Below are 24,994 nucleotides of genomic sequence, written 5' to 3' on the forward strand. Positions count from 1 at the left end.
CTCTCTGAAGGGCGAATCAGTGCATGCTGCCAACTTTTCTTCCTTTTTTTTTCAGTGCTCCTCCGTGTATTATTTCGCACCCGGCGCACGTGCTTTTATAGAATAATGTGAGTCAGCAGCAGCAGCTGTGAGGTCTCTGCTCCCCGCTTCTGATCGTGGTGTGAGCCAGCCAGGCCCCTTTTTCAAGTTACTCCGTTCCATCCCTCTTCCCCATTATCCATTCCGTCCATGCAAAACCAGTCAGCATTGTATGCTACTGAGCATGCTCAGAGCTGTGTACTTTCTGGGGTGTGTGTGTGTTATTTTCTCAAGACTTGCTGCAGTTCTGCAAAACTTGGGGTAGCCTTCACACCTGCTCATACCTCCTCCTTGAGTGGTTCTGTCTGCGCTGCACCAGGTTTCATGCTTAGAGAATAATTAATATAATTTTGTGCTTAATATGCAGGATTTCTCCCTTATTCCGCTCTCCCCCTGCCATTTTTAGGGAGAGGAAAAGAACTCTCTTGCAGGGTTTACCGCTATACAAAGGTAGGAAAAACACTGTAAAAGGCCAAATTCCTGGCACAAGGCACTCATCAGAGGTGGTTCTCTCTCTCTCTCTCTCTCTCTCTCTCTCTCTCCCCCCCCCCCCCGGTTTTGGTAGGAGTTCTAATTTTAGCATCCCGTCAGGGAAACCTCAATGACAGATTTACACGCTGTAGTGTCTGTCACTGGCTGCACTGTCACATCCCAGGACGATGGAGACGCTTTTCCTTCAGGGCGGAAGCCAGACAGTCCACATCGACCGAATGGATCCCGTTTGGCAGGAGGGAAGGGTGTGTGTGTGTGTGTGTGTGTGTTAGGAATGAACGAACAATGGGTTGTAGCCAACTAACATTCACTCAGAGTGGAACCAATGAAATGAGTGGACAGGACTCACATAGGCCTATTCATTTCAGTGGGCCTACTTGGAGTAAAAGTGCAACCCAAATGTCTTAGAATCAGGATTATGGAATTGGCTGGGATGCCCAAAGGCCATCTGGTCCAACCCCCTGCAATCAAAGCTAAAGAATCCCTGACCGGTGTTCTTCCAGCCTCAAACAGTTGTGTTTGGGGCCCATGACTGTTTTTTGAGGCCTGAAAATTAGGTCTCCGTGGCTCCTCACCAAATCATCTGTCACAGAGGCAGCTTCAAGCTAAAGTAGGTTAGACGACGTACTTGGCCACTGAGCCTAGTATTTTCCTCTCTGGTTCACAAAATCTCCCTAGAGTCCCATGCATAGAAGTCATATTTCTCCAAATTCCACATTAGCGTGACCCTTTCGGCTGCAAATGTTGGAGGTTGACCCTGGGACCTTCTAACATGCCAGGCAGGTGCTCCAGCACTGAGCAACGAACTTTCCCTTAAGACATGGGAACAAAGGAAACTGTTTTGTACTGAGTCAGACCATTAGGTCCACCTCACTCAGCACCGTCGGCCGTGGGGAACCTTTGGCCCCTCCACAGGTTTCTGGACTACAACTCCCATCATCCCTCTCTCTTAGCCATGTGGCTGATAGGACCTGGTGTCCAACAACATTTGGAGGGGGCCACATAGGGATTTTAACTTTGAGTTTAAATCCCATCCCATCATACCGTTACGCCTTTCTCATTAGCAGCAAACAAAGTCACACCCATGAGATCTGGTGGCATGTTTAGTCAAGGCGTTTATTTTAGTTTTGACACATGGGATTTAAGGTTCTGAAGATTCTGTGTTCCCTACTCTCTAGATCAGACTCTGCTAACCAGGCACTTCCCACCCCCTCCCACCCCCGGCACGCTGGCTGGGACTGATGGGAGTTATAGGGCACCGGGTGCAGAAACGCAGGAAGTTGCCGAGTCAGGCCATTGTTCTTTCTAGCTCAGTATTGCTGGTGCTGGCTTGCAAGATTTCGGGCAAGCTGTTTTTCCCAGCCCTTGGGGACTGGGAAATGCCATTGGGGACTGAGCCTAGCACCTTCCGCTTGCGCAGCTAGGTTCTCCACTGGGCCTAATCCAGACCAATCAAATGTGCCACGCCATTTCCCAGCATGCCTTTTGCTTTGGCACTCTGATTTATGGGAAGGTAATGCCCCTGTTTCTCTGTGCTCTAAACGTCTGTGGTTTTACTTGAGATTCCTGCATTGCAGGGGGTTTGGACTAGATAACCCATTGATGTGCCTTCCAACTTCATGATTCTATGACCAGGATTGTACAGCAGCCTGTTCTGCATGTAGCCACCTTCTGAAGTTCAAAACTTGTGGGAAAGTTTCCTGTCTCTCCACCGTTCTGCCCCCGCTTTCCTTTTAATTTCACTCCTCCCCTTCCCTGTTAGCTCTGGAGGGGCTTGGAATTTGAGCAGAAACATTATTATGATTATTATTATTACTTCTTAGAAATGCTTTCCCTTCCTCCAGAAATGTCAAAACAAGGGGGCTCATCCGGACAGCTCCATTTACAAGGACTACCTAGATTTTATGTTTGCCGATAAACCATACGGAAAATGTGGATGCGAGAGAATGATAATGCCTCTTGTAAACAATCTGAATGGCCAAGAACTTGGCCTTTAGAACTACTGTATGTAAGCTTTTTTGATTAAAAAAAAACAAGAAGGAGAAGGAGAAATTGGCATGAGAGTGAGTCAGTTTGATTTGGGATGAAGGGCAGCTGCAAGTCTACCATGAGATTGCTTTGCATTCTGGCTGAAATAGGTACCCACTCTGGTCACAAACATTTTGAGCAAAGCATATCCCGAAAGAGCAACTTGCAGAACTGTAGATCTGAGCCGTTTGTCTCAGGAAGTAATGAAAGGAGCTTGCACTAGAGTCTACCTTCAGGACTTCTTGTTTCTTTCAAAGCAAGAGCAAGGACAAAGAGCATCTGGGAAATGAAGAGGCAACAATGAGGCTTTCAAGTTTGCTTACGTCAGATTAGGATAGGCGAAGTCGGGGAATTTGGCAAATAATCAAGCAGAGGCTGGCTACTTCTTTCCTTTCTTTTGATGGGGTCACTGCTTCATGCTAGCCAGTATAGATAGCACAGAGAGTAGTACTTCTTTGCAGGATTGTCTGCCTTTCTCTCTGAAAGCCAAAGATTGGGTTTCAGCTGGCAGAGGAGCTTTTGTGAAAGCTCAAATGTGTTCTGCAAGTTGAACCTAGGCAGCCGGCAGGAAACATTGCAGAGTCCAATGGAGCTTACTCCTAGGCAACTGTGGACAATACTGAAGTTATGCTGATCCAAGTAAATTGCATATTGTGCATTGCTGCTGAGTAGGATACTCTGCCCATGTTTGCTCCTGCTCCCACCTACCGCCCTTGGAATATTGCCCAGAAGGAAATGGGACCCTCAGGCTGGAAAAAGGTCCCCAAACCCAGCTATAAATCCCCTGCTTAGGAGCATCCAGAGACACCCGGCTGACCACTCTTGGAAGCAGTGAACTGGGCTATGTGGTCAGCCACTTCCTTTATCTGAGCAGATTCAGCATTCTAATCTCATTTCAGAGTCCTAATAGCTGCTCTCGATTGGCTGCATCTCTTTGATAGCAGCTAATGGTACTGCCTTGCACTCCGTCTTCCTTATGGCCTTTTCTTCCTGGTGTTCTAGAACATTAATCCGTGATGTTCAGCCACTCTGTCTCATCCTTAAGTCTCATTAAACCTCATTATCTGGTTCTTTCAGCTGTGGCAAAACAATGTTTAGAGGGGCAATTCTTAATGCGTGTATAAGTACAGCCTTGAAGGTTTTGCCTTGCCGAAAGCTGCCTCTTCTGGAGAGGATCCTGGTTACGGAGCGGGGCATTGCGCCACTGCTGCCAATCGTATCAGGCCCCGTTCACACCACTCATGTAAAGCATCATGATACCACTTTAAAACAGACGCGGCTTCCCCCAAAGGATTCTGGGACCTGTGGTTTGTTAAGGATGGTGATGGATTTTAGGAAGCCCCTATTCCCCCACACAGAATACAATTCCCAGAATCCCCTGGGAAGAGGGGTTGGCCATTAAACCACTCTGGGAATTGTAGTTCTGTGAGGGGAGCAAGGGTCTCCTCAAAACTCTCAACATCCTGAGCAAACTGCAGCTCCCAGAATCCTTTGGGGGGAGGGAACTAATGACTGCTTAAAATGATATCGCAGTGCTTTAAATGTATGGTGTTGAACGTGGCCTCAGAGATCTGGGCTGAAATTTAGAAATGGACTTTCTGGCATGAATTCAGGGGGGTGGGGGCAGGTACCCCTGTGCATTTTACTGCAAAAAGTCCATTTGAGAAAATAAAATGGGAAAGGGGCCAGGTGTGCTTGATCTGCTCTAATTGCACAACATACATTTGCTTGTATGCAATTGAGCCCCACCTGCCCACTTGCAAACAGGAAGTGGCCTAAATTCGGTGCTGGTGGTCCGCACACGTTGTGGCAATGGGTTCCAAAGTATGGAGAAGGGGCTGTGTTGGGGGGATGAGGGTCCTCCTCTCCAACGGGTCTCTACCCCCAAAGCAGCATCTCTATGGAAGACGTAACATCTGGAAAAATGCCAAAATCGCCACCTGCATTACCTGTGAGGAGAGTTGCTGCTTGTGGGCTTCTCATATAGGTCCCTGGTTGGCTTCTATGAAAATAGGATGCTGGACTAGGTGGGCCTTTGGCCTGATCCAGCATGCAGGCGGCTCTTTACGGTCACCAAAATGACTCTGCACTAATTATATCGGCTTACGTTTTGTTTGATTGCCGGAAGCTTCCTCCAAGTGTTTTCGGAGAGGCAGGTTCTATAAATATTTGGGCCATTTTTTTGTAGCATCCGCTTAAAACATATACAGTTTGGAGTTGTTTACCACCCCAAGAACCTTCCAATCCCCTTAACCTCCTTCCTTTCGGCTCCCATCAAAAGGGCTCTGCAACATTTTTCTTTTTTAAAAGCCTTTCTTGCTTAATTTTCTCTTATTAAAGTAATCACTCACTCTGTTGCAAGGCAGGACATTAAGAGGAGGAGAGCCCTGACCCTTTTTGACAACCTTATTTCAGAGCTAATGGCATTAAAACTGGTTGCCTGGTGCTATTTTAAGCTGGCTCCCTCTTCCTTCCTGGTGATCTTCCTGTCGCTGAGAAGTGAGTCATTCGCTGTGGGATGGTCAGATGCCTTTCCTAGTTTTTCAGCTGCAATGGAGTGATAGCGGGCTGCTCAATGGATTCTTTGTTGATGGGTTGCATTGATATCCCCACCTTTTCCTCCACGGAGCTCAAGGCGGCATTCATACTTCTTCTGCTCTCCATTTTATCCTCACAACAACCCTGTGAGGTAGGTTAGGCTGGCCACTCCCAGTTCACTTCATGGCTGAGTGGGGATTTGAACTCTGGTCTCCGAGGTCCTAGTGCTACACTCTAACCGCTGCTCTGTAGATGAAGTTGTGTGTCAGGCAAACTGGTCCATTAGGGTGGAAGCGGCGCTGCAGATTTATTTCACGGACTTTATACAGTGGTTGCTTGTAATCGAAGCTCTAAGTGGTTTATGAAATAAAAACGAAAGGGTTAACATTATCAATAGAAGGAGGTATTTTAAGAATGCTTAAAAGAGAATTAAAATCAACTGTAAGCAAATGGAGATTGGAAGGCAAGTTTGCATTCTGAGGGTTAGTTATATCCAGGGCTGGTTGTTTTCAGAATAGACCGATTGAAATTGCTGGACTTAAGTTCATTCATTTCCATGGGTGTACTCTACTTAGAACTAGCACTGGTGGCAACCTGTTGTTCTGGATATGATGTTGGCCTAAACAAAAAAAATGTTTCAGGGAGATTCCTATAAAGAATAGAAGGGGGTTCTTTCCTGACGTCAATAGACAGGGAGTTCCAAAGTGCTACAACAGAAAATAAAATGACCTGGCTTTGATGGATATCTGTGTATGGGAAGAAGGAATCTCTCACTGATCCTTGCACATTAGGGTGTGTTGAATTTTTCGACTTTCAAACTCCCCAAATGAGGGGTGCTAAAAAGTTGTAACATGACTTGGGAATTCAAAATATACTTTGGCTAAATGAATATAATTTAGTTTTGATTGGTAAGTAAAATGCATGTAAGATTGCACAGAAATCATTAAACACGATTGCCAAGTTTTTCATTTATGTTATACAGTCGTACCTTGGAAGTCGAACGGAATCTGTTCTGGAAGTCCGTTCGACTTCCAAAATGTTCGGAAACCAAAGCACGGCTTCTGATTGGCTGCAGGAAGCTCCTGCAGCCAATCGGAAACGGCATCAGACATTCGGGTTCCAAAGAACATTCGCAAACTGGAACACTCACTTCTGGGTTTGCGGCGTTCAGGAGCCAAAACGTCCAAGTACCAAGGCATTTGGGATCCAAGGTACAACTGTATATTATTGTTTTTATTATTTAGCATTACCTGATATTTTCAGAAGGTAAAATTAAAATTCTTCCAATTTTCCAAAAGCAGTTTATGTCATCAAATGTAGACTTATTTAGGTAAATATTGTCCAATCACAAAAATAATAGCAGATTTGAATTCCTTAAACCCCAAAGCATATTTTTAAGACCACTTACTGAAGAAATTTACAGAAGTTAAGTTTCACCCCCTTAAGATGCCACGTCCGGCACGCTTTTCTCTCTTAACACTGTATATCTGACCTGGAGTCAGCAGCATCCTCGACCCCAACCCATTGTTATTGACCCCAACCCTGGACCCCTTTTTAAACCAAGACTCAGCAGCTTAATTTCTTAATCTTAATTTCTCGCATTTCCCTGAGACAGTGTTGCTGTGTGGGCATTATGGCAAATTCAGAGTACTGCCACTGCCCACCACTGTCAGTTGAGCCCATGAGGAGGGGGTATCACAGAGGTAGGAAGGAGGCCATCAGACTTGGAACCACCCCTGCTCTGTACTCCATAGGAACCTGTGTCCCTTGAGACAACAGCGCCCCACATCCCCAGCTGCCATGAGCAATGATCCTATATGGGTGCTGTGAATCAGGCATAGGCAAACTCAGCCCTCCAGATGTTTTGGGACTACAACCCCCATCATCCCTGACCACTGGTCCTGTTAGCTAGGGATGATGGTGGTTGTAGTCCCAAAACATATGGAGCGCCGAGTTTGCCTATGCCTGCTCTAGATGTTGTTTGACTGCAAACAACCACCCCCCTTCCTTAAGGCAATGGATAACAATTACCTTAGTTTCCTCTGGAACTCACTCCTGCAAGAAGTAGAGATAAGCCACCAAGTTGGCTGGCTTTAAAAGAGGCTGAAATAAATTTGTGACAGAGAAGGCCATGAATGGATGCTACCCGTGACGGCCCATGTTCTACCACCATTCGGAGACAATATGCCTCTGAACGCCACTTCTTGGGAATAACAAGAGTTGTTGCGCTCAAATCCGTCTTGCAGGCTTATGGATGGCCACTGTGAGAACAGGATGCTGGCCTAGATGGGTCTTTGGCATGATCCAGCAGAGCTCTCCTTTTTTAAAAAAATAAATACTTTATTAAATTTTCTTTTTTATAACAAATTACAAATACCAATTGTCCAATTGTCAGAAAGTCCAGCAATGACTTCCCTCATCTTCCCTCTCTGGTTTGTTACAAAAATTGTTATCTTCTGCATGTTAATAGACATAAAATGTTATTACATTATCTTCCTCCATGTTTTAATTAAATAAAATTGTGGGTGTTTATTCAAAACCTGCCAATGAGTCCAATTCTTTAAGTTGTTTTTATAAAGATTCCCAGTCTCTATTGTCCTTTTCATGCAGTTTATCTGTTAACTTTGCTAATTCTGCATACTAGGTAGTTCATCTATTTTTCTTGCCATTGTTTTTTCGTTTGTACTTCTTCTTTCTTCCATCCTTGAGCTAATAAGATTCTTGCTGCTGTTGTAGCATACATAAATATTTTCCATTTTTCTTTGGGCAGTTGTTGACCTGAAATGCCTAGCAAAAAAGGCTTCTGGTTTTGTTTTTTACAAATGTTATTTTAAACACGTTTTTCAATTCATTGTATATCATTTCCCAAAAGTTTTTAATAATTTTACATTCCCGCCACATAGAGCTCTCCTTATTTTATTGCGTTCTGAAATAAAAACAACCAGCAAATGGGTTTGGGGGGCAGGACGTGGGAGGGGAACCGAGCCAATGCCAGCCACAGGTGCCACAGAGCTATGCAAAATGATCATTTGTGGGATCTATATTAAGGCTGCATCTGCCTAGGGGAAGCCCAGAGGACGTATAACCACGCGTGAGATCAGCTTCATCCGATGCACACAGAGACTCTTAAGTCTCTGCCCAGATACCAACCTAGAGGGACTTCCCAAAGCTTTCCACTGAGAATGCTCAGGTGCAATTGTTACAGATGCAAGGAGTCTAACTTTCCATTCCCATTTTTTTATTTAAAAAAAAAAACTCCCACCAGTGGGGAGATTTGCTGTCCTGTTTGCCAGCTTCCCATAGTTATCTAGTTGGCCACTGTGGGAACAGCATGCTGGACTAGGTGGAATTTTTGACCTGGTCCAACTTCTTATATTCTATTTGGATGGCTTTAAAAGTGGGGTTGATAAATTCATGGAGGATAAGGCTTGTCGGTGGCTACTAGCCACAATGGCTATGTTGTATGCCAGCATCGGAGGCAGGATACTGCCCAGTACCAGTTCCTGGGAATTGCAAGAAGGGAGAGTTGCTGTTGCTGGTTGGCAACCGTAAGAACAGGATCCTGGACTAGGTGGGCCTTTGGCCTGATCCAGCAGGACTCTTCTTAAGTGTGTATCCATCTCCTGTCCCTGGAAGAATGCTCTGTGTCATCCTTTTATTAATGCTGTGGTTCTCTTCTGCTTTTGTCTCGCCCCCCCCCCCCCCCAACCAGGTGGTTTCACCCAAACATCAATGGCATTGAAGCGGAGAAGTTGCTGTTAACCCGAGGAGTCCATGGGAGTTTTTTAGCCCGGCCTAGTAAAAGCAACCCGGGAGACTTCACCTTATCCGTCAGGTATGAAATGTTCAAAAACAACAACTTTGGGGTGGATGGGCCAGCTTGGAACCAATAGCGTGGTGCAATGTTCTCAGCGGAACAAATTCTGAGTGGAACGAATCCTAATGCAATATCGAAACATTTGCAGTGCCGTCACCCTCAGTAAACATCAGACATTCAGAGCTTTTCTGCTCACCCACAAGAAGGATGGAAAGACCGGTGGCAGAACTGCTGCTACTCTGCATGCAGAAGATCCAACCAGGCAGGACTGAAGTCCTGGAGAGACTTTGCTGGTCAGTGTGGACCAGTGTTTCCCAAACTTGGGCCTCCAGCTGTTTTGGGACTACAAATCCCATCATCCCTGACCACTGGTCTTGCTAGCTAGGGATGATGGGATTTGTAGTCCCAAAACAGCTAGAGACCCACGTTTGGAAAACATTGGTGTAGATCAATGATAGCCAACTGGTGCCTCGCCTCCCCAGGCTACCAGCATGGGTTGCTTTTAAAGAGGACTGGACAAATTCATAGAGGGGAAGGCTATCAGTGACTGCTAGCCAGGATTGGCAATGCACTCTACGTGGGGCTACCTTTGAAGGTGACCCGGAAACTGCAATTAATCCAGAATGCGGCAGCTAGACTGGTGACTGGGAGTGGCCGCCGGGACCACATAACACCGGTCCTGAGAGATCTGCATTGGCTCCCAGTACGTTTCCGAGCACAATTCAAAGTGTTGGTGTTGACCTTTAAAGCTCTAAACGGCCTCAGTCCTGTATACCTGAAGGAGCGTCTCCACCCCCATCATTCAGCCCGGACACTGAGATCCAGCGCCGAGGGCCTTCTGGTGGTTCCCTCACTGCGAGAAGCAAAGCTACAGGGAACCAGACAGAGGGCCTTCTCGGTAGTGGCGCCTGCCCTGTGGAACGCCCTCCCATCAGGGGTCAGAGAGATAAACAACTACCTGTCATTTAGAAAATACTTGAAGGCAGCCCTGTTTAGGGAAGTTTTAATTTGTGACTTTGTATTGTATTTTGGTATTTGTTGGAGGCCACCCAGAGTGGCTGGGGAGACCCGGCCAGATGGGCGGGGTATAAATAAATTATTATTATTATTATTATTATTATTATTATTATTATTATTATTATTATTTAATGCTCTGCCTCCGTGGTCAGAGGCAAAAACACATCTGAATACCAGTTTTGTTTTGTTGAAGGCGGCAGGAGAAACAGAGGGCGATTGCACTCGGTCCTGCAAAACGAAACCGTTTCGATCAGGCGAAAAAGAACTCTTGTGCGAGATGAGGGCGCTCTGCGCATGCTCAGAGGCACACTCTGCATGGGGTGCTAGAGTACTTGCAGCTGCAAGTTGGCCAGCTTCCTCGGTTCTGCTGCCAAACCATCCGTTGATCTCGGGGCAGAGTCCGCTGGCTTGGAAAATTCCCTCTTGATCTTTCCAAACCTCTGAATGTTTAGTTGCTGGGTGGGGTGGGGGGGCAGGGAATAAGCTCATCCACTTACAGCTGTAGCGGGATCTTGGTAAATAATTTAAAGAGCAGGAATTGGTGCCTTGTGCATTTCTGTAAGAGGTGTTTGGGCCGCAAGCCAGCCTTCGGGGAAACGCAAGTGCCCAGGAAAGGGAGGCTTGAAGAGCCCCTGGACGAGGAATCCATTTAACAGGGCAAAACGGGGGAAGTTTTTTTTCTGAGAGCAGGTCTCGTGTTCTTGGCTGCAGCTATAATGCAGATTATTTCAGGGGAATGGGGAGGAGGTACGGTATTGCTAGATAATAGTGTGTCCTGCCTCCTCTTGCACATTGTCAAATTTCCCTTTGTGAAAAGTGGCCCCTATTTGCTTACATTCTAAGCAGGTGCAGGAATATTGTTGTTGTTGTTGTTGTTACATTCCCCCACTCTAACCCCCCCCCCGCGAAATCTCCAAGATTTGAAAGACTCCAAGAGTTGCAGTGCTATCCCAGAGTTTGGTTTCCTTGGAATTTGACCGGTGGAGATTCTGGTGCCTGTAGGACATACGGTATTAGTTACGCATAGATGCAGCCTAAGCCTAGGATGGAGGTACTCGCAGCATTGACACCCCCAGATACCTTGCTTCTCCATCAGGTGCTGCTCTGGATCCTGCACACACAGAGCAAGCACTTTTCTGCATCTCCAGCTCGTGCACATCTCTCTGACGTTTGTTCTCCTACCTAGCAGCCAGTTTTGTGAAACTTTTATTCCTAGACTTCTCTCTCTCCTCGCGACGATCCTGCGAGGTAGGTTAGGTTGGGCGGTGACAAACAGGGATTCGAACTCGGGTCCCTGCAGTCCTCTTTACCGCTCCCCTCTCTCTCTGTCTTGAGCTCCCAACCAGCAGCTGAGCACAACACTCTCCAGCCCCCTCCAACGTGTGTCTTACAAGGAACAGTTCTGGCCTCCGTCAGACACGGTAGGGATAGAGACACCTGTGTGCGTTTTTGAGGGAAGCACGGATTTATTGCCAATCGGCGGGCAAGGGCACCCCACCCCAGCATTCTTGGCGGTTCAGCTTTCATATCTCGGAGAGCTTTTGAGGTAATTAGCAGCTGCAGCTGTGTGCTCCAGAGAGAGAGAGAGGGGGAAAGAGAGCCATCTTCCTTTCTAAAACCGCGCCAAGACGGATCTGAGGGCGGCGGAGGTTCTTCTCCCGCGAAGCGAAATTTGCAGCCGCAGCCGTTTTCATGTAATTATTTAATCCAGCTGCTGGTTTGGGGAGGGACCCTGCCGCCTTCGCTCAATAGCTGCCTCTGTGGCGAGGCCACAGGTGTCCCTTCTTTGTGCAGAAGCGATTTTGGCATCAAACAAATTGAGCGTGACTCCACGGAAGCATTGTGGGGCGTTTAGATGTACGCAGCTCTGGCAGAGAAGCATTTGTGTGGTGTCCTGGTCATTTGCAAAAGGTTGTGGGTAATTTCCTCTTCTATTCCCCACCCCCACCCTGGTTTTAGAACTGCACACTTTTTTTCCAGATGTTAGCATAGCCTGCCCATTAAAAAAAAAATATTTTCCTTGCTTTTACCACATTTATTCACAGCTCAGTAATGCTCCGGAATCACTCAGGAGCAATCGTGTCAATGAGCATACGAGATGTCAGAATGAAAGATGGGGTTGCTGGATCAGGCCAGTGGCCCCTCTAGCCCAGCATCCTGTTCTCACAGTGGCCGACCAGATGCCTGTGGGGAAACTCACAAACAGGGTTTGAGCACACAAGCCCGTTCCCCTCTTGTGGTTTCAGTGCAGAGCCATCGTGGCTTGCAGCCATCAGTGGCGCACTCCTCCCCGAGAGAATCTGCTTATAAAGCCATCCAAGTTGGGGTGCCATCACTGCCTCCTGCAGGGGTGAGTTCCATAGTTCCAGTCCTTTGCAAGCAGATGGTTCCCAATCCAGTCCCTGGCATCTTGGAGAGACTCTGGTCTGCAAACTTGCGCTATTCGGGTTTGGAGGTTAAAAAAATACTGGTTTCTGGGAAGTAGAATCTTATTGTGGAGCAAATGTTTTGAATAATCCTTTGTATGTAACTGACAGGTGAAGAATTAGAAGCCTTTTCTTTCTTTCTTTCTTTCTTTCTTTCTTTCTTTCTTTCTTTCTTCCTTCCTTCCTTCCTTCCTTCCTTCCTCCTTTCCCTCCCTCCCACTTTTTCTTTCTTTCTTTCTTCGTTTTCCTTTCTTTCTTTCCTCGTTCTTTCTTTCTTTCTTTTCTGATTTTTTTCTCCTCCCTACATGCATGCCTCTCTGTCTCTCAATCTCTCTCTCTCTCTCTCTCTCCTTTTTCTGTCTTTGTTTTTACATAGATTAGTTTTTGTATCATTAAAAAGCTTTAACAATGACAATTAATAATGCGCAGAAAGACACCGGTCTCTGGTACCCCAGAGGGATGCTGGACACCCCGTAATATGCTTTCCGTTTTTAAAAACTTCATCAAACCAGTTAGGATGGAAACAGTGGTTTGTGAGCAAGGCGGCAACTCTCTGTCTTCTTCTTTCCAGTGCAGAATGGGTTAATTCCATTTGGCTATTAGCAGTGCTGAGAGCACCAGCTCAGTCCCATTGGAGATCCTTTTTGCCCCTTTCTCCCCTCCCTGGCTTTCCTAAGAGGAGGGAGGCTAATTGCATTTAAAGGCACTTAAGAGGCTGCCTGCCTGCCTGCTGAGCTGGCCCCTTTGCCTCCAGACGCCTGATGGATGACTTCAGTCCGGGAGGGGTTGTCTGCTTCTAAAAAGCTTGGTGGGCCAGTGAATTTGGTCACTCTCAGTCTCAGGACTCCAGTAAGATGGGCAGCAGGGGACTCTTCCCTAAGAAATGGGCTCATTTAGGAACACAGGGAACTGCCTTATTATACTGAATTAGACCTTTATTCAGAGTCTTTATTCATAGTGCTGACAAATGCCAATACCATTTTTTTTTAAATGCACATTAAACAAAACAAAACCCTGCATCAGTTTCTGACCCTCCTGGCTGTGCAGATATTCTGATGGTGATGTTTATCCCACTTTTTATTTAGTTGTTATTATTATTTATTGAATTTATATCCTTCCCTTCCTCCCCTGGGAGCCCAGAGCGGCAAACAGGCACACAATTTTTTAAAAAAGAAAGCATTCTAAAACAAATGAAAGCATTCTACAAAAATAAAAAATTGCAAACGTCTAAAAGCAGTTACGGTCAGAAACGTTCTTCCGTCCGGTGATCTTGGGGTTGCCAGGAACAGGGTTGTTCAGCCAGGGGGAGCAGGAATGCATTTCCTTCTGAAGGTTAATGAAGGGCATTGCACAACCGGGGAGCCATCACTGAAAAGGCCCTGTCAGCATCAACGGGGAAGTCCCTGGTGCTGGCACTTGATCCAAGAATCTCAAAGCACCGTGCGTGATTCTATCCCACACAAATTTGTCTTTACAACAAGTGTGCATGGAGAGAGAGAGAGAGACTGGCCAGAGTCACTCAAAGAGCATCAAGGCTGATTGAAGATTTGCACCTGATTGCCAACCTACCACTCTGCCCCTATGCTCCTCTGCCCCCTGCACCATGTAGCCTCTTGCTTCTAGGGTTTGTTTTGCAAACAGGTGTTTGCCTGTTACAATCAATTTTTAGACCCGACTTTTCCTCCAAGGAGCTCAAGCGGGCACACATGTTTCTCCTCCCCCACCCCACCCCATTTTCCCACACAAGAACCCTGTTAGGTAGAGTGACAATGATTGACACATAATCTTCAGGGCTTGGTGGGGTTTTGAACCCTGATAAAGGAGAAACAACCCAAAGCCACATTCACACCATATCTCTGAAGCATCACGACATCACTTGGAAAAGTTACGTCTTCCCCCAAAGAATTATGGGAGCTGTAGTTTGTTAAGGGTGCCAAGAATGGTTAGGAAACCTCTGTTCCCTTCACAATACTATGTTTCCCGGGGAAGGGGGACTGGTAGTTAAACCATGCTGGGGACTGTAGGCAAGTAGTGTGTGCAAAAATGCATATACTGGGGTCAAGGGTGCATATAATAAATGCATATATTGCTGAAAATAACATAGAAAAATGATTTATATCACAGGAAGGTAAAGGTAACCCTGACTGTTGGGTCCAGTCGTGGACGACTCTGGGGTTGGGCGCTCATCTCGCTCTATAGGCCAAGGGAGCCAGCATTTGTCCGCAGACAGCTTCCGGGTCATGTGGCCAGCATGACTAAGCCGCTTCTGGAGAACCAGAGCAGCGCACGGAAACGCCGTTTATCTTCCTGCCGGAGCGGTACCTATTTATCTACTTGCACTTTGATGTGCTTTCGAACTGCTAGGTGGGCAGGAGCAGGGATCGAGCAACGGGAGCTCACCCCGTCACGGGGATTCGAACTGCCAACCTTCTGATCAGTGGTTTAGACCACAGCGCCACCCGTGTCCTTTATATCACAGGAGACCACCTTGCAAAAATATGTATATTGGGCAGTATATTGAGCCCTAAAATGCTGATCAATTTTCATGATTCTAACCCAACTCCCCCAAGAAAACAAAGTTCACAAACATGTAGGGAACATGTGGGGGGGAAACTGCAATGGATTTGCCCCCCCCCAATCATTTGCCCTTGGGCTGGTTGTTTGATAGGTCACTGAATATGATGCTTTCGTTTGTTTTTATACCCGGCGTTACAAATTCTGTTCTCTTCTTTCTCCCGCTCGCAAACACTTTCCGGCTCCAGGAGGAATGACGAAGTCACCCACATCAAAATCCAGAACTCCGGGGACTACTACGACCTGTATGGCGGGGAGAAGTTTGCCACGTTGGCGGAGCTGGTCCAGTATTACACCGAACAGCAGGGTCTCCTGCGGGAAAAGAACAGCAACATCATTGAGCTGAAGTTTCCTCTCAACTGCCAAGATCCCACCTCGGAGAGGTGAGCCGGGAGCTCCTGCCCCAAATCGAGTCCTGTTTGCATGCTCTGGTCTCATATCGACCTTCCCTGAGTACCGTCCTGGCCTACCTTATAGGGTGGTTGTGAGAGAGATGGAACATGCATGTAAACTGCTTTGAACTTCAAGTGGCGTATAAATGCAAAGAATCAGTTTCTGTTGCTGCTTCCCAGGTTTGGGAAACCCTGACCTAGAGGGTCACAGGATTCCAGAGATGTTGCTAGACTCCAGCTCCCATCAGCCTCTGATGATGGATGATGGAAGTTGGTGTCCAACAATATCTGAAGCGCTACAGGTTCTCCATGTCTGTTATAGAAGCAGCTCTCCGCAAGGTGCTGTGTCAGCGGCCCCTTCCTGTACCAGTTGCACACCTCTGTTAGGTTTACCCAGCACTTTCTGATCAGGTGGGCACCATGTTTATTTCCCACAATGCCTCTGGTGTAGAATCGTTCTGGGGCTTTGTGGGGGATTTAAAATGGCAGCTTCCTGACACTGAGGAAGAAGATTAAGGAACGGGGAGGAGAATAGGGCAGGAGCCTCTGGCGGGTCCTGGCATCTGCTTGGCAATACCAGGCCTAGGCCCTGGGTCTGTTGCCAAATTTGGGCCCCATCTGCATTATACATATGTTGTACCACTTTAAACAGTCATGGCTTCCTCCAAGGAATCCTGGGAGTTGTAGTTTGTTAGGGGTGCTGAGAGTTGTTAGGAGACTCCCAGTCGCCTCACAGAACTACAATTAGCGTCGTAATTGTTGATTTATTAATTGCCTTCTGAACCGTGGTCTCAAGGCGATTTACACATAAATTAATGAAAAACTATTTAAAAAGCTAGTTTAAATTCCTAGAGTGGTTTAACGATCCATCTGTTTTCTCAGGGAGGTCTGGGAATCGTAGTTCTATAAGGGGAATAGGGGTCTCCTAACAACTCTCAGCGCCAATCCACAAACTACAGCTCCCAGGATTTTGGGGGGGGGAAGCCACGGCAGCTTAAAGATGGGGCCTTGATTTCCAGGTGTTTGCTTAACTCTTGTTCCCATCTCTTGATTCCTGTATTTCTTCACAGCCAGGGCTGATGACGTAAAGATGGGAACCTCTAGGACCCAGGGGCAGAAAGTACCTCCATGTTGAGGGGTTTGTTTTGCTGTGTGGGGAAAGAGTCGCTCCTCAAAACAGGCTGATGGCGCCATCTAGGGATGAAGGGGTAGAGGTTCAAGCTTACAAGAAAGAGAGACCTTCCTTATGGGGCAAGTTGGAGGCCTGGTGCTGGTGTCTGCCTCAGGATGGAGGAATCTGTCAACCATGCTTTTTCTCGTTTTCTCATTTTTCCAGTTTTCCATTCAGTTCTCCACATTTCCATAGCAATTGGTGATCTCCCAAAGTCCATCAGCGTTTCCATGTCAAGTTTCTCCTAATGGACACATTGTTATATGCCGTTTTAACTAATATATACGTTTTTGCTGCAACTTCTCTCCTAATGTAATGCATTTTCCTTGTGTTGTTTTTGCACACACATTTTCCAGCACACTTTCCCTCCCAGTATATGCATTATTCGGATGGAGAGTTGCATTGCAAAATTCGGGGAAGATAGAATTTTTGAAATATTATCGGGTTTTGGCTTGTGAATTGGTTCAAGAAGTGTGAACTGGGTATCTTCTCACTAAAATGCAAATAATCAGTTTCTCCCCTATGCTTATAATGGACAGGCTATTATTATTATCACAATTATTACTATTACTATTATTATTCGTATCTGCTCACCATATATAAAGTAGGCATGTGTGTAAAAAAATTACATGAAGAGGCAAGCTAAAGCCTCATGTATCATCACATCTGTGAGGCCCACTGGTCAACTGTAGGTGGGTCTAGAAGAGAAAGGGGGTGGAGCTTGCAGGGCTGCCTTCTCCTTTATACACCTGCACCCTCATGATGCAAGCAGGCATGGAGGCGAATTGCAGGCCAGGATGGCCCTTGGGGCTCTTTCCAGACCACACCCCATACTAAGCCACACCCACTTTCCCCAGGCCACACCCCTCTCCATCTCTGCTTTGTATCCTTAGTAACAAAACGCTGAGGTTGTATTCCAAGCATCATGCCTAAAGCCAAAATCGCATATAGTCAAAACACATTGGGTGCAATAGCAAGTGGGATTGCCAAAATCTTTTTTAATCTACCCCCCTTTCCACTTCCTTTTATTTATTTATTTTTAAAATTGCCAAGTGCTGAATGCACACAAGTTAAATTTGCGGGCTTACTATATTAATGCTAACTAATACCCTTAGTATCCCTCGCCTGGAACGTGTCCTTGAGCAAACATGTTGTTTCACAATGTTGAAATTGACTATAAATATATGAAATTTAGCTATGATTAAATGTAGTTCCAACAACTGGTATTTAGAGGTCTACTGCCTCTGACAGTGGAGGATGGAACATAGCCAATGTTGCTAGGAGCCATGACCGTCTTTGGTCCAGGGAAGGGCTGTAGCTCAGTGGCAGAGCATCTGCTTTGCATACAAAAGAGCCCAGGTTCAATCCCCGGCATCTCCAGGCAGGTCTGGGAGAGATGCCCTGTCTGGAACCCTGGAGAGGCAGACAATCAGTCAATGTGGACAATACCGAGCTATATGGACCCAGGAGTCTGATTCTGTATCAGTGTCCTGTGTTCCTGCCCATTAACTTCAATGGTGCAGAATTCAGTGGCCAGGTTGCTCACCGGAACAAGACGGTTTGAGCATATTACACCGATCCTGGTCGGACTGCACTGGCTACCAATTAGTTTCCGGGCCCAATTCAAAGTGCTGGTGTTGACCTGTAAAGCATTAAATGGCCCAGGACCACAGTACCTCAAGGACTTCCTCTTTCCATATGAACCTACTCGGACCCTGAGATCATCTTTCTGAGGCCCTTCTTTGTGTGCCTCCTCCTCAAGAGGTCTGGAGGGTGGCAACATGAGAACGGGCCTTCTCTGCAGTGGCTCCCCGTCTGTGGAATGCTCTCCCCAGGGAAGTTCGCCTGGCGCCTTCATTATACACCTTTAGGTGCCAGGCAAAAATGTTTCTTTTTAACCAGGCCTTTGGTTGATCTGATTTACATCCTATGCCCTTTTAAAATGTTTTTTTTTGGGGGGGGGGTCTATTTGGTGGTTGTTTTTATTTTTACTAGGTATCTTGTGGGTTTTTTTAATCTTGATTCTATTCTGTGAACTGCCCTGAGACCCCCCGGGTACAGGGCGGTACATAAATTCAATAAAATAATCATACTCTAGACAGAACTTAGTTGGCCGTAACTCCTGGTCTCTTGGCCCACTGCACCACCCCAAACTCTCTCCCTGAAGCTCTTTGCCTTCCTAGATGGTACCACGGCCACCTGACAGGCAAGGAAGCAGAGAAGCTCCTCACCGAGAAGGGCAAGCCTGGGAGCTTCCTGGTGAGGGGCAGCCAGAGCAAGCCGGGAGATTTTGTCTTGTCAGTGCTGACGAACGAGGACAAAGCTGATACGGGGGACCGGAAGCCCCGGGTGACTCACATCATGATCCGGTACCAGGTAAGGTGGTGTGAAAGCAGATTGTCATCCATTAAATCCACCCGTGGGGTGGGAATCCAACATGAAGTTTCTCCTTGTCGCTGAGCTTTAATCCATTGTGCTGGTGGACAGGCCTTGGATGCTACAGTGAAAGGTTTTGCCATTCGCCTGTTTTGAGCCAATGAACTCTCAAGACTGTAAAATGGCAATAACTGTTCTGCCTTCATCACTAAATATAATAATCAAAAACAGCAGTTGCGGTGAGCTAAATTATTATTTATTTATTTATAATAGTAGTCTCATATCCAGTGTCGCTTGGGGATTCTAAGAACCCCCCACAAAAAAGTGCACTTTTGTGAGGTGAGGTCCGCCATCTTGATTCAAAATGGCACCCAGTTGTACCCAAACGTAGACAAAAGCCCTGCTTCTTGATCTCAGGAACCATTATGCAAAATATTTCTTAAGTGAGATTCATATGCCAAGCAAACCAACAGTTCTCATATATGTATATAGATTAGATTAGATTTTTAAATAATGGCACGAATGGTTCCTTTCTCCCCTTCCGCCCTCAAAAAACAAATAAGTCTTATCCTTGCAACAAATATAAGAGGCAGAAAGCCTAGTGAAGCCTCTTGGATGTTGCTGGACTTTGGTTTCCCTCGACTAACATGCTTTTCGCTTCACTACACAGCCTTTTGAATTAGGCCAAGGTGAGATCTGAGATCATGTACGGAATGAGGGTTTGAGTCAACATTGTCCTATTCCACACCTTGTTCTGCCTCTACCACACACTCACTCTCTCTCTGTGTTCTTCTCTGCAGTCATAACTCTGCCTTTCCCCCACAGCTGGATGGAAAATATGACGTTGGGGGTGGCGAGCGTTTTGACACCCTCACGGACTTAGTGGAGCACTACAAGAAAAACCCCATGGTGGAGAAGTCCGGGGCAGTTGTACACCTGAAACAGGTAACATGGCAACAGTTATTTAGAAGGTGGGGGTGAGTTGTCCCTGATTGGAGAAGCCATTGGAGGAAGGGGCCTGCCTTCGCTGTGTCCTCCAGGGATGTCCTTTTTCTGGTTCCCGCCACCCCAACTCAACCCCTCTCTCTCTTCTTGGCCCTTCATGTTGTGAGGTTGTCTTCTGCGCATCCCTGTCTTGCAGCCTTTCAATGCCACACGGATCATTGCCGCCAACATCGAGAACCGGGTAAAGGAACTGAACAAAATGGCAGACCACAGCGAGAAGGCCAAGCAAGGCTTCTGGGAGGAGTTTGAGGTACACAGGAAAAATGAGAATTAGATAACCAAAAAAAACTACAGACTCCACACAAAAAAAACAATCAAGTTTGGCAAATACCGCATCTGTTTTTATTTATTTATTTTAAACATGTATACCCTACTTTTTACCACCCTAGCTCTAAAAGCAGCTTATAGCAAGAAATAAGATATATGTACATTAGACAAGATATATGTAGAGCAACGTTTTGAACCTCAGAAATTTGAACAAAGATCATAAGAAATAAATAAATAAAATTATTGCAAAGGCCTCCTGAAATAAAATGGTTTTAACCATAAACAGATGTGAGGTCATGGAGGGTTAAGACTAATAAGAGTAAAAACAGTAGTAAAAATAGAAATATTTCTTTCCCTTTATATATTTCCTCCTTTTTAATTTTGTTAAATTTTCAAATAAAAAAGTAAAGAAACCATCAATAAATCAACAAGTCCGTCATTAGAACTGAACTAAACAGTTGTGAGTCCAACTGTTTCCCTTTATTGTTATTAAATACATTTATTGAAACTTATTCAAAGATGCAGAAAAAATACATACCCATGACAAAGTATCTTTTTATGATATGCTGAGATGAAACAGCTGCTTTAGTCTAAAAGAGAAAAAAGAAGGAAGAAAAGACAAGGGAAGGAGAAACCTGAAGAAAGAGAAAGCGAGAGGAAAGGAAGGAAGAGCAAGGACAACAGTTTTCAATGTAACCAAATCGCCTTGACAGCAGTTCCCATCCCATTGCTCACCTGGGCGAGCCATTTGCTCCCCTCTGTCTCACCCAAAGGAGATCCCCTCCTGCCCTGCTCTGTGCCTACAGATTCCCAATCCAGTTCTGATATTGCATAATGAGGCCCCTTAGGCAACTAGTGGTTTTTAATACTGTTTGCAATCCTGGGGATATTGGCCTACCTTGCAGGTGGCTTGTACAGATTTAGCTTCAAGGTTTACGCTCCCTCTCCGAAAGCACTTTGCGGATGCGAAGTGTTTTTTTTTAAAAAAGCAAGCTTTCTCCCCTTATTGTTTCTGCCCCTGCAGATGCTGCAGCAGCAAGAGTGCAAGTTCCTCTACCCCCGGAAAGAGGGTCAGCGTGTGGAGAACAAAGCGAAGAACCGCTACAAAAACATCCTTCCCTGTAAGCACAACAGCTTTTTCAGCCCGAGGGCCGCATCGTGTCCGGGGCAACCTTCCGAGGGCCACGTGCCAGTGGTGGGCTGAGTCAGAAGCAAAAGTAGACAGAGCAATGGGTCTAAGAACGATTAGGCTCTTAGAGCATTTCATGTGTATCCAGACTCAACCATCCTGGGACAGTGACGTCTGTGTGTGTGTGCCCTTTTTTTGTGTCACCATAAACTACCTTGCATGGTCATTTGTGAGGATTGTTCAGGAGGCAACCTATAGATACATCTGGGAATTGCTGCCATTTTCTCCCCAAAATATCACGCCATGTTTCTCTCTCCGTGTAGTTGACACGACGCGAGTGGCTCTCCGAGACGTAGATGAGAGTGTCCCGGGTTCCGATTACATCAATGCCAATTATATTAAGGTGAGCAGAGAAGGCCTGATGCCGGGGAGGGGAGGACCAGAGGACTTGATCTTAACCTGCAAAGCAACGGGTGGCAAAGTAGCAGGTGTCTCTAAACATGGACAAAGGGCCTTTCGTTCTCGGCACTACATTGTGTGGTAAGCTGGGCGGAGAGGTAAAGATATTGGGTCCTCCCAGCCCCCAACTTCAGCACTCTAAATTAGGGCAGTCCAACTTTTCAAATTGATGGGAAATTAGTGCTCAGGAAGGAGATGGGAGACTTTAGGACCCTGCCAGAGCCTCACACCTCCTTCCCAAAGCCCAGTGCCTCGCTTACCCGGCTTCACGAAGGCAGCTGAGGGCTGCGGAGTTGGTGTCAAATGTTGCCAAGGGCCGCCAAAAAGGCCACGTGTTGGACCGCCCTGCCCCTGATGCTTTTGGATTCCCAACTCCCAATAGCCCCAACTTGCACAGCCAAAAGCAAGGCATGATGGGAGTCGTAGTCCACCAACTTCTGGACTAGGATAGGTTCCCCATTCCTGCTTTAACTACTGCAATGCCACATTGGTGCTCAGTTAGATCAGCTTAGTGCTCCTGGCTTCCCCCAGAGGGTCATGGGAATTCTTTTCAGTTTTGTTAAATTCTACTTTTTAAACCTAAACACGTACCATTTCAGCCGTGGGTGTACAGTTGTACCCGAACACCTTGCAAGTTGAACATTTTGGCTCCTGAACGCCGCAAACCCGGAAGTGAGTGTTCCGGTTTGTGAACGTTCTTTGGAACCTGAACATCCGACGGGGCTTCTGCAGCTTCCGATTGGCTGCAGGAGCTTCCTGCAGCCAATCAGAAGCCGCGCTTCGGTTTCCAAACATTTTGCAAGTTGAACGGACTTCTGGAACGGATTCCGTTCGAAATCCAAGGTACCACTGTACAAGCGTTTTTATTGTGTCAGCATAATACTTTGGCTTCTGTTCGTTTAAAAGTTTAGCATGCCAGACAATCAGATGATTTCGTTATTGTTGGGAAAATGGAGTCTTTTATAAATTATTGGACCAGCAAAGAAATGTAAACCCTCATGTAGTACAGGGAACTCTGTGACCCTAACATCATCGTCATCATCATCATCATCATCATTATTTATTAGCTGAGGTGATTAAACTTTTTTATTATTTTATTTTACATAGGTTTTTTTCCCTTTTAAATGTGTCTTACAGTAAAGAGGCTGTAGCTTTGGATGTCATAATTTAATCATTAAACAAATACATTAAAATGGGGGGATTTGATAATTTAGGGTGACATTCAACTCATTTTTACTCGGAGCAGACCTGCTGAAATTAATGGACCTCATGTTCATTGATTTCAGTGGGTGAAATTAATAAATTTAAATTAATTAAATGAGCACAACAAAGCTAGTCATCCATCAGGGCTTGTCTTTCTGTTCTTCCTTATATTCACCAATCTCTTTTTGTGTGTGTGTGCGTGCCCCATTTCCCTTACTTACCAACACCCTCTGCCCTTTTCTAGAATGTTCTCGAAGACGGGAAGAGCTCTGAACACAGCAAAGTCTACATCGCCACCCAGGGCTGCCTCCAAACCACAGTGAACGACTTCTGGGCGATGGTCTACCAAGAGAACACTCATGTCATTGTCATGACGACCAAAGAAGTGGAGCGAGGGAGGGTGAGCCATTCAGCAACCCAGTAGTAGTGCAGGGGCAGACGGGACTTTTTCTCAGCATGGGGGCCACGTTCCCTTCCCAGCAACCTTCTGAGGGCCACGTGCCAAGGAGGGAAAGAGTCAGAGGCAAAAGTCGGCAAAGCAGCAAATGCGAATTTTACCTTTCCAGAGTAGGCTAGTTTCTACACGCATGCCCCATATGACCCACTGGCCAAATGTCAAGTGGTGCTCCGATGGTGTCAGAAGTTGTGCTGTGGCTCATAACCTTTTTGGTTTGAAGTACGACTCGGGTGAGCTGGCCAGGGCTCCCTCATTCTTAATTTTTGTCCCCCACCTCTGCATGTCAGAAAGAGCAAGTGGGTTATAATTAGCTGGTGATGAGCTTGAACAGCCTCTTCAAACAGAGACTTGAAAGGGAGCCAGCACAGAACCCAGCCGGTAATTGCCATGCTGGCTGAGAGCCTTATTAACGGCCTTGCGCGCGAATGGATGCCTCTCCAAAGGCTGGTTTCATTACCAACAGCGAGAAAGGGAAATCGTGGTGTTTGTAATCACTTCCTTGGTACCCTCCAGCTCTGTTTGGAAACTAGTTGTTCATAGGATGCTATCATTGCTTTCCCCACCCCCCACCCCCACCCCTTCAAGCTTGTATTCCCCCCCCCCCCTCTTTCATGGGTAACAGATAGTTAAGGGACCGTCTTATCCGGCGATGTAGCAGTCCAGGATTGTGGGAATTGAAGATCCCTTACGATTTGTGCAGCATGGTCCCTGTCTCCAGCATCCTAGTTGTTGTTGTTGTTGTTGTTCAGTCGTTCAGTCGTGTCCGACTTTGTGACCCCATGGACCAGAGCACGCCAGGCACGCCTATCCTTCACTGCCTCTCGTAGTTTGGTCAAACTCATGTTAGTAGCTTCGAGAACACTGTCCAACCATCTCATCCTCTGTCGTCCCCTTCTCCTTGTGCCCTCCATCTTTCCCAACATCAGGGTCTTTTCTAGGGAGTCTTCTCTTCTCATGAGGTGGCCAAAGTACTGGAGCCTCAACTTCAGGATCTGTCCTTCCAGTGAGCACTCAGGGCTGATTTCCTTCAGAATGGATAGGTTTGATCTTCTTGCAGTCCATGGGACTCTCAAGAGTCTCCTCCAGCACCAAAATTCAAAAGCATCAATTCTTCGCCGATCAGCCTTCTTTATGGTCCAGCTCTCACTTCCATACATCACTACTGGGAAAACCATAGCTTTAACTATACGGACCTTTGTCGGCATGGTCCTAGAGCTTGCCCAATTACACCATGGAAGGGGGAAGATTTTTAGCCATTCTCACCCTTTTTGGCTGATTGGAGCCAATCAGAGAGATTAAGGAAGTGAGTCAGCCAGTGAGGATAGGCTCCTGGGGAAAGTGTGCAAGAGAACACCAAGGAGGAATTGTTCCGTATGCTCCCAAAGCTAAACATTTGGGAGCACCGGAAAAACAAGGTGCTTTCATTTCCAGAGAACAGGGTGCAAGGTTCTGTTATGTACGACGGAAACCACAACTTCAGTCAGCTCTGAGATACCGCAGCACTCCAAATCGTGTGCCCATGTACGTGCACAGAAAACAGTAGACCTAGCTGAAAGGCAGCACAT

General features: G+C 46.4%; 1 protein-coding gene across 2 annotated transcripts in view; it reads left to right on the forward strand.

The window, feature by feature from the left end:
• Positions 1-24,994, forward strand: part of LOC117050603 (tyrosine-protein phosphatase non-receptor type 11-like) — a 53,864-nt gene that overhangs the window by 19,598 nt on the left and 9,272 nt on the right. For both annotated transcript variants that reach the window (XM_033156291.1, XM_033156292.1), the window contains exons 2-9: positions 8,849-8,971; positions 15,159-15,353; positions 18,717-18,909; positions 19,735-19,854; positions 20,051-20,164; positions 21,206-21,302; positions 21,634-21,713; positions 23,217-23,372. In XM_033156291.1, the coding sequence (XP_033012182.1) occupies positions 8,849-8,971; positions 15,159-15,353; positions 18,717-18,909; positions 19,735-19,854; positions 20,051-20,164; positions 21,206-21,302; positions 21,634-21,713; positions 23,217-23,372 (1,078 nt within the window). The remainder of the gene's footprint in view (positions 1-8,848; positions 8,972-15,158; positions 15,354-18,716; positions 18,910-19,734; positions 19,855-20,050; positions 20,165-21,205; positions 21,303-21,633; positions 21,714-23,216; positions 23,373-24,994) is intronic.

The sequence above is a fragment of the Lacerta agilis genome, chromosome 8 (assembly GCF_009819535.1).
Source record: "Lacerta agilis isolate rLacAgi1 chromosome 8, rLacAgi1.pri, whole genome shotgun sequence".
Taxonomy (NCBI): Eukaryota; Metazoa; Chordata; class Lepidosauria; order Squamata; family Lacertidae; genus Lacerta; species Lacerta agilis.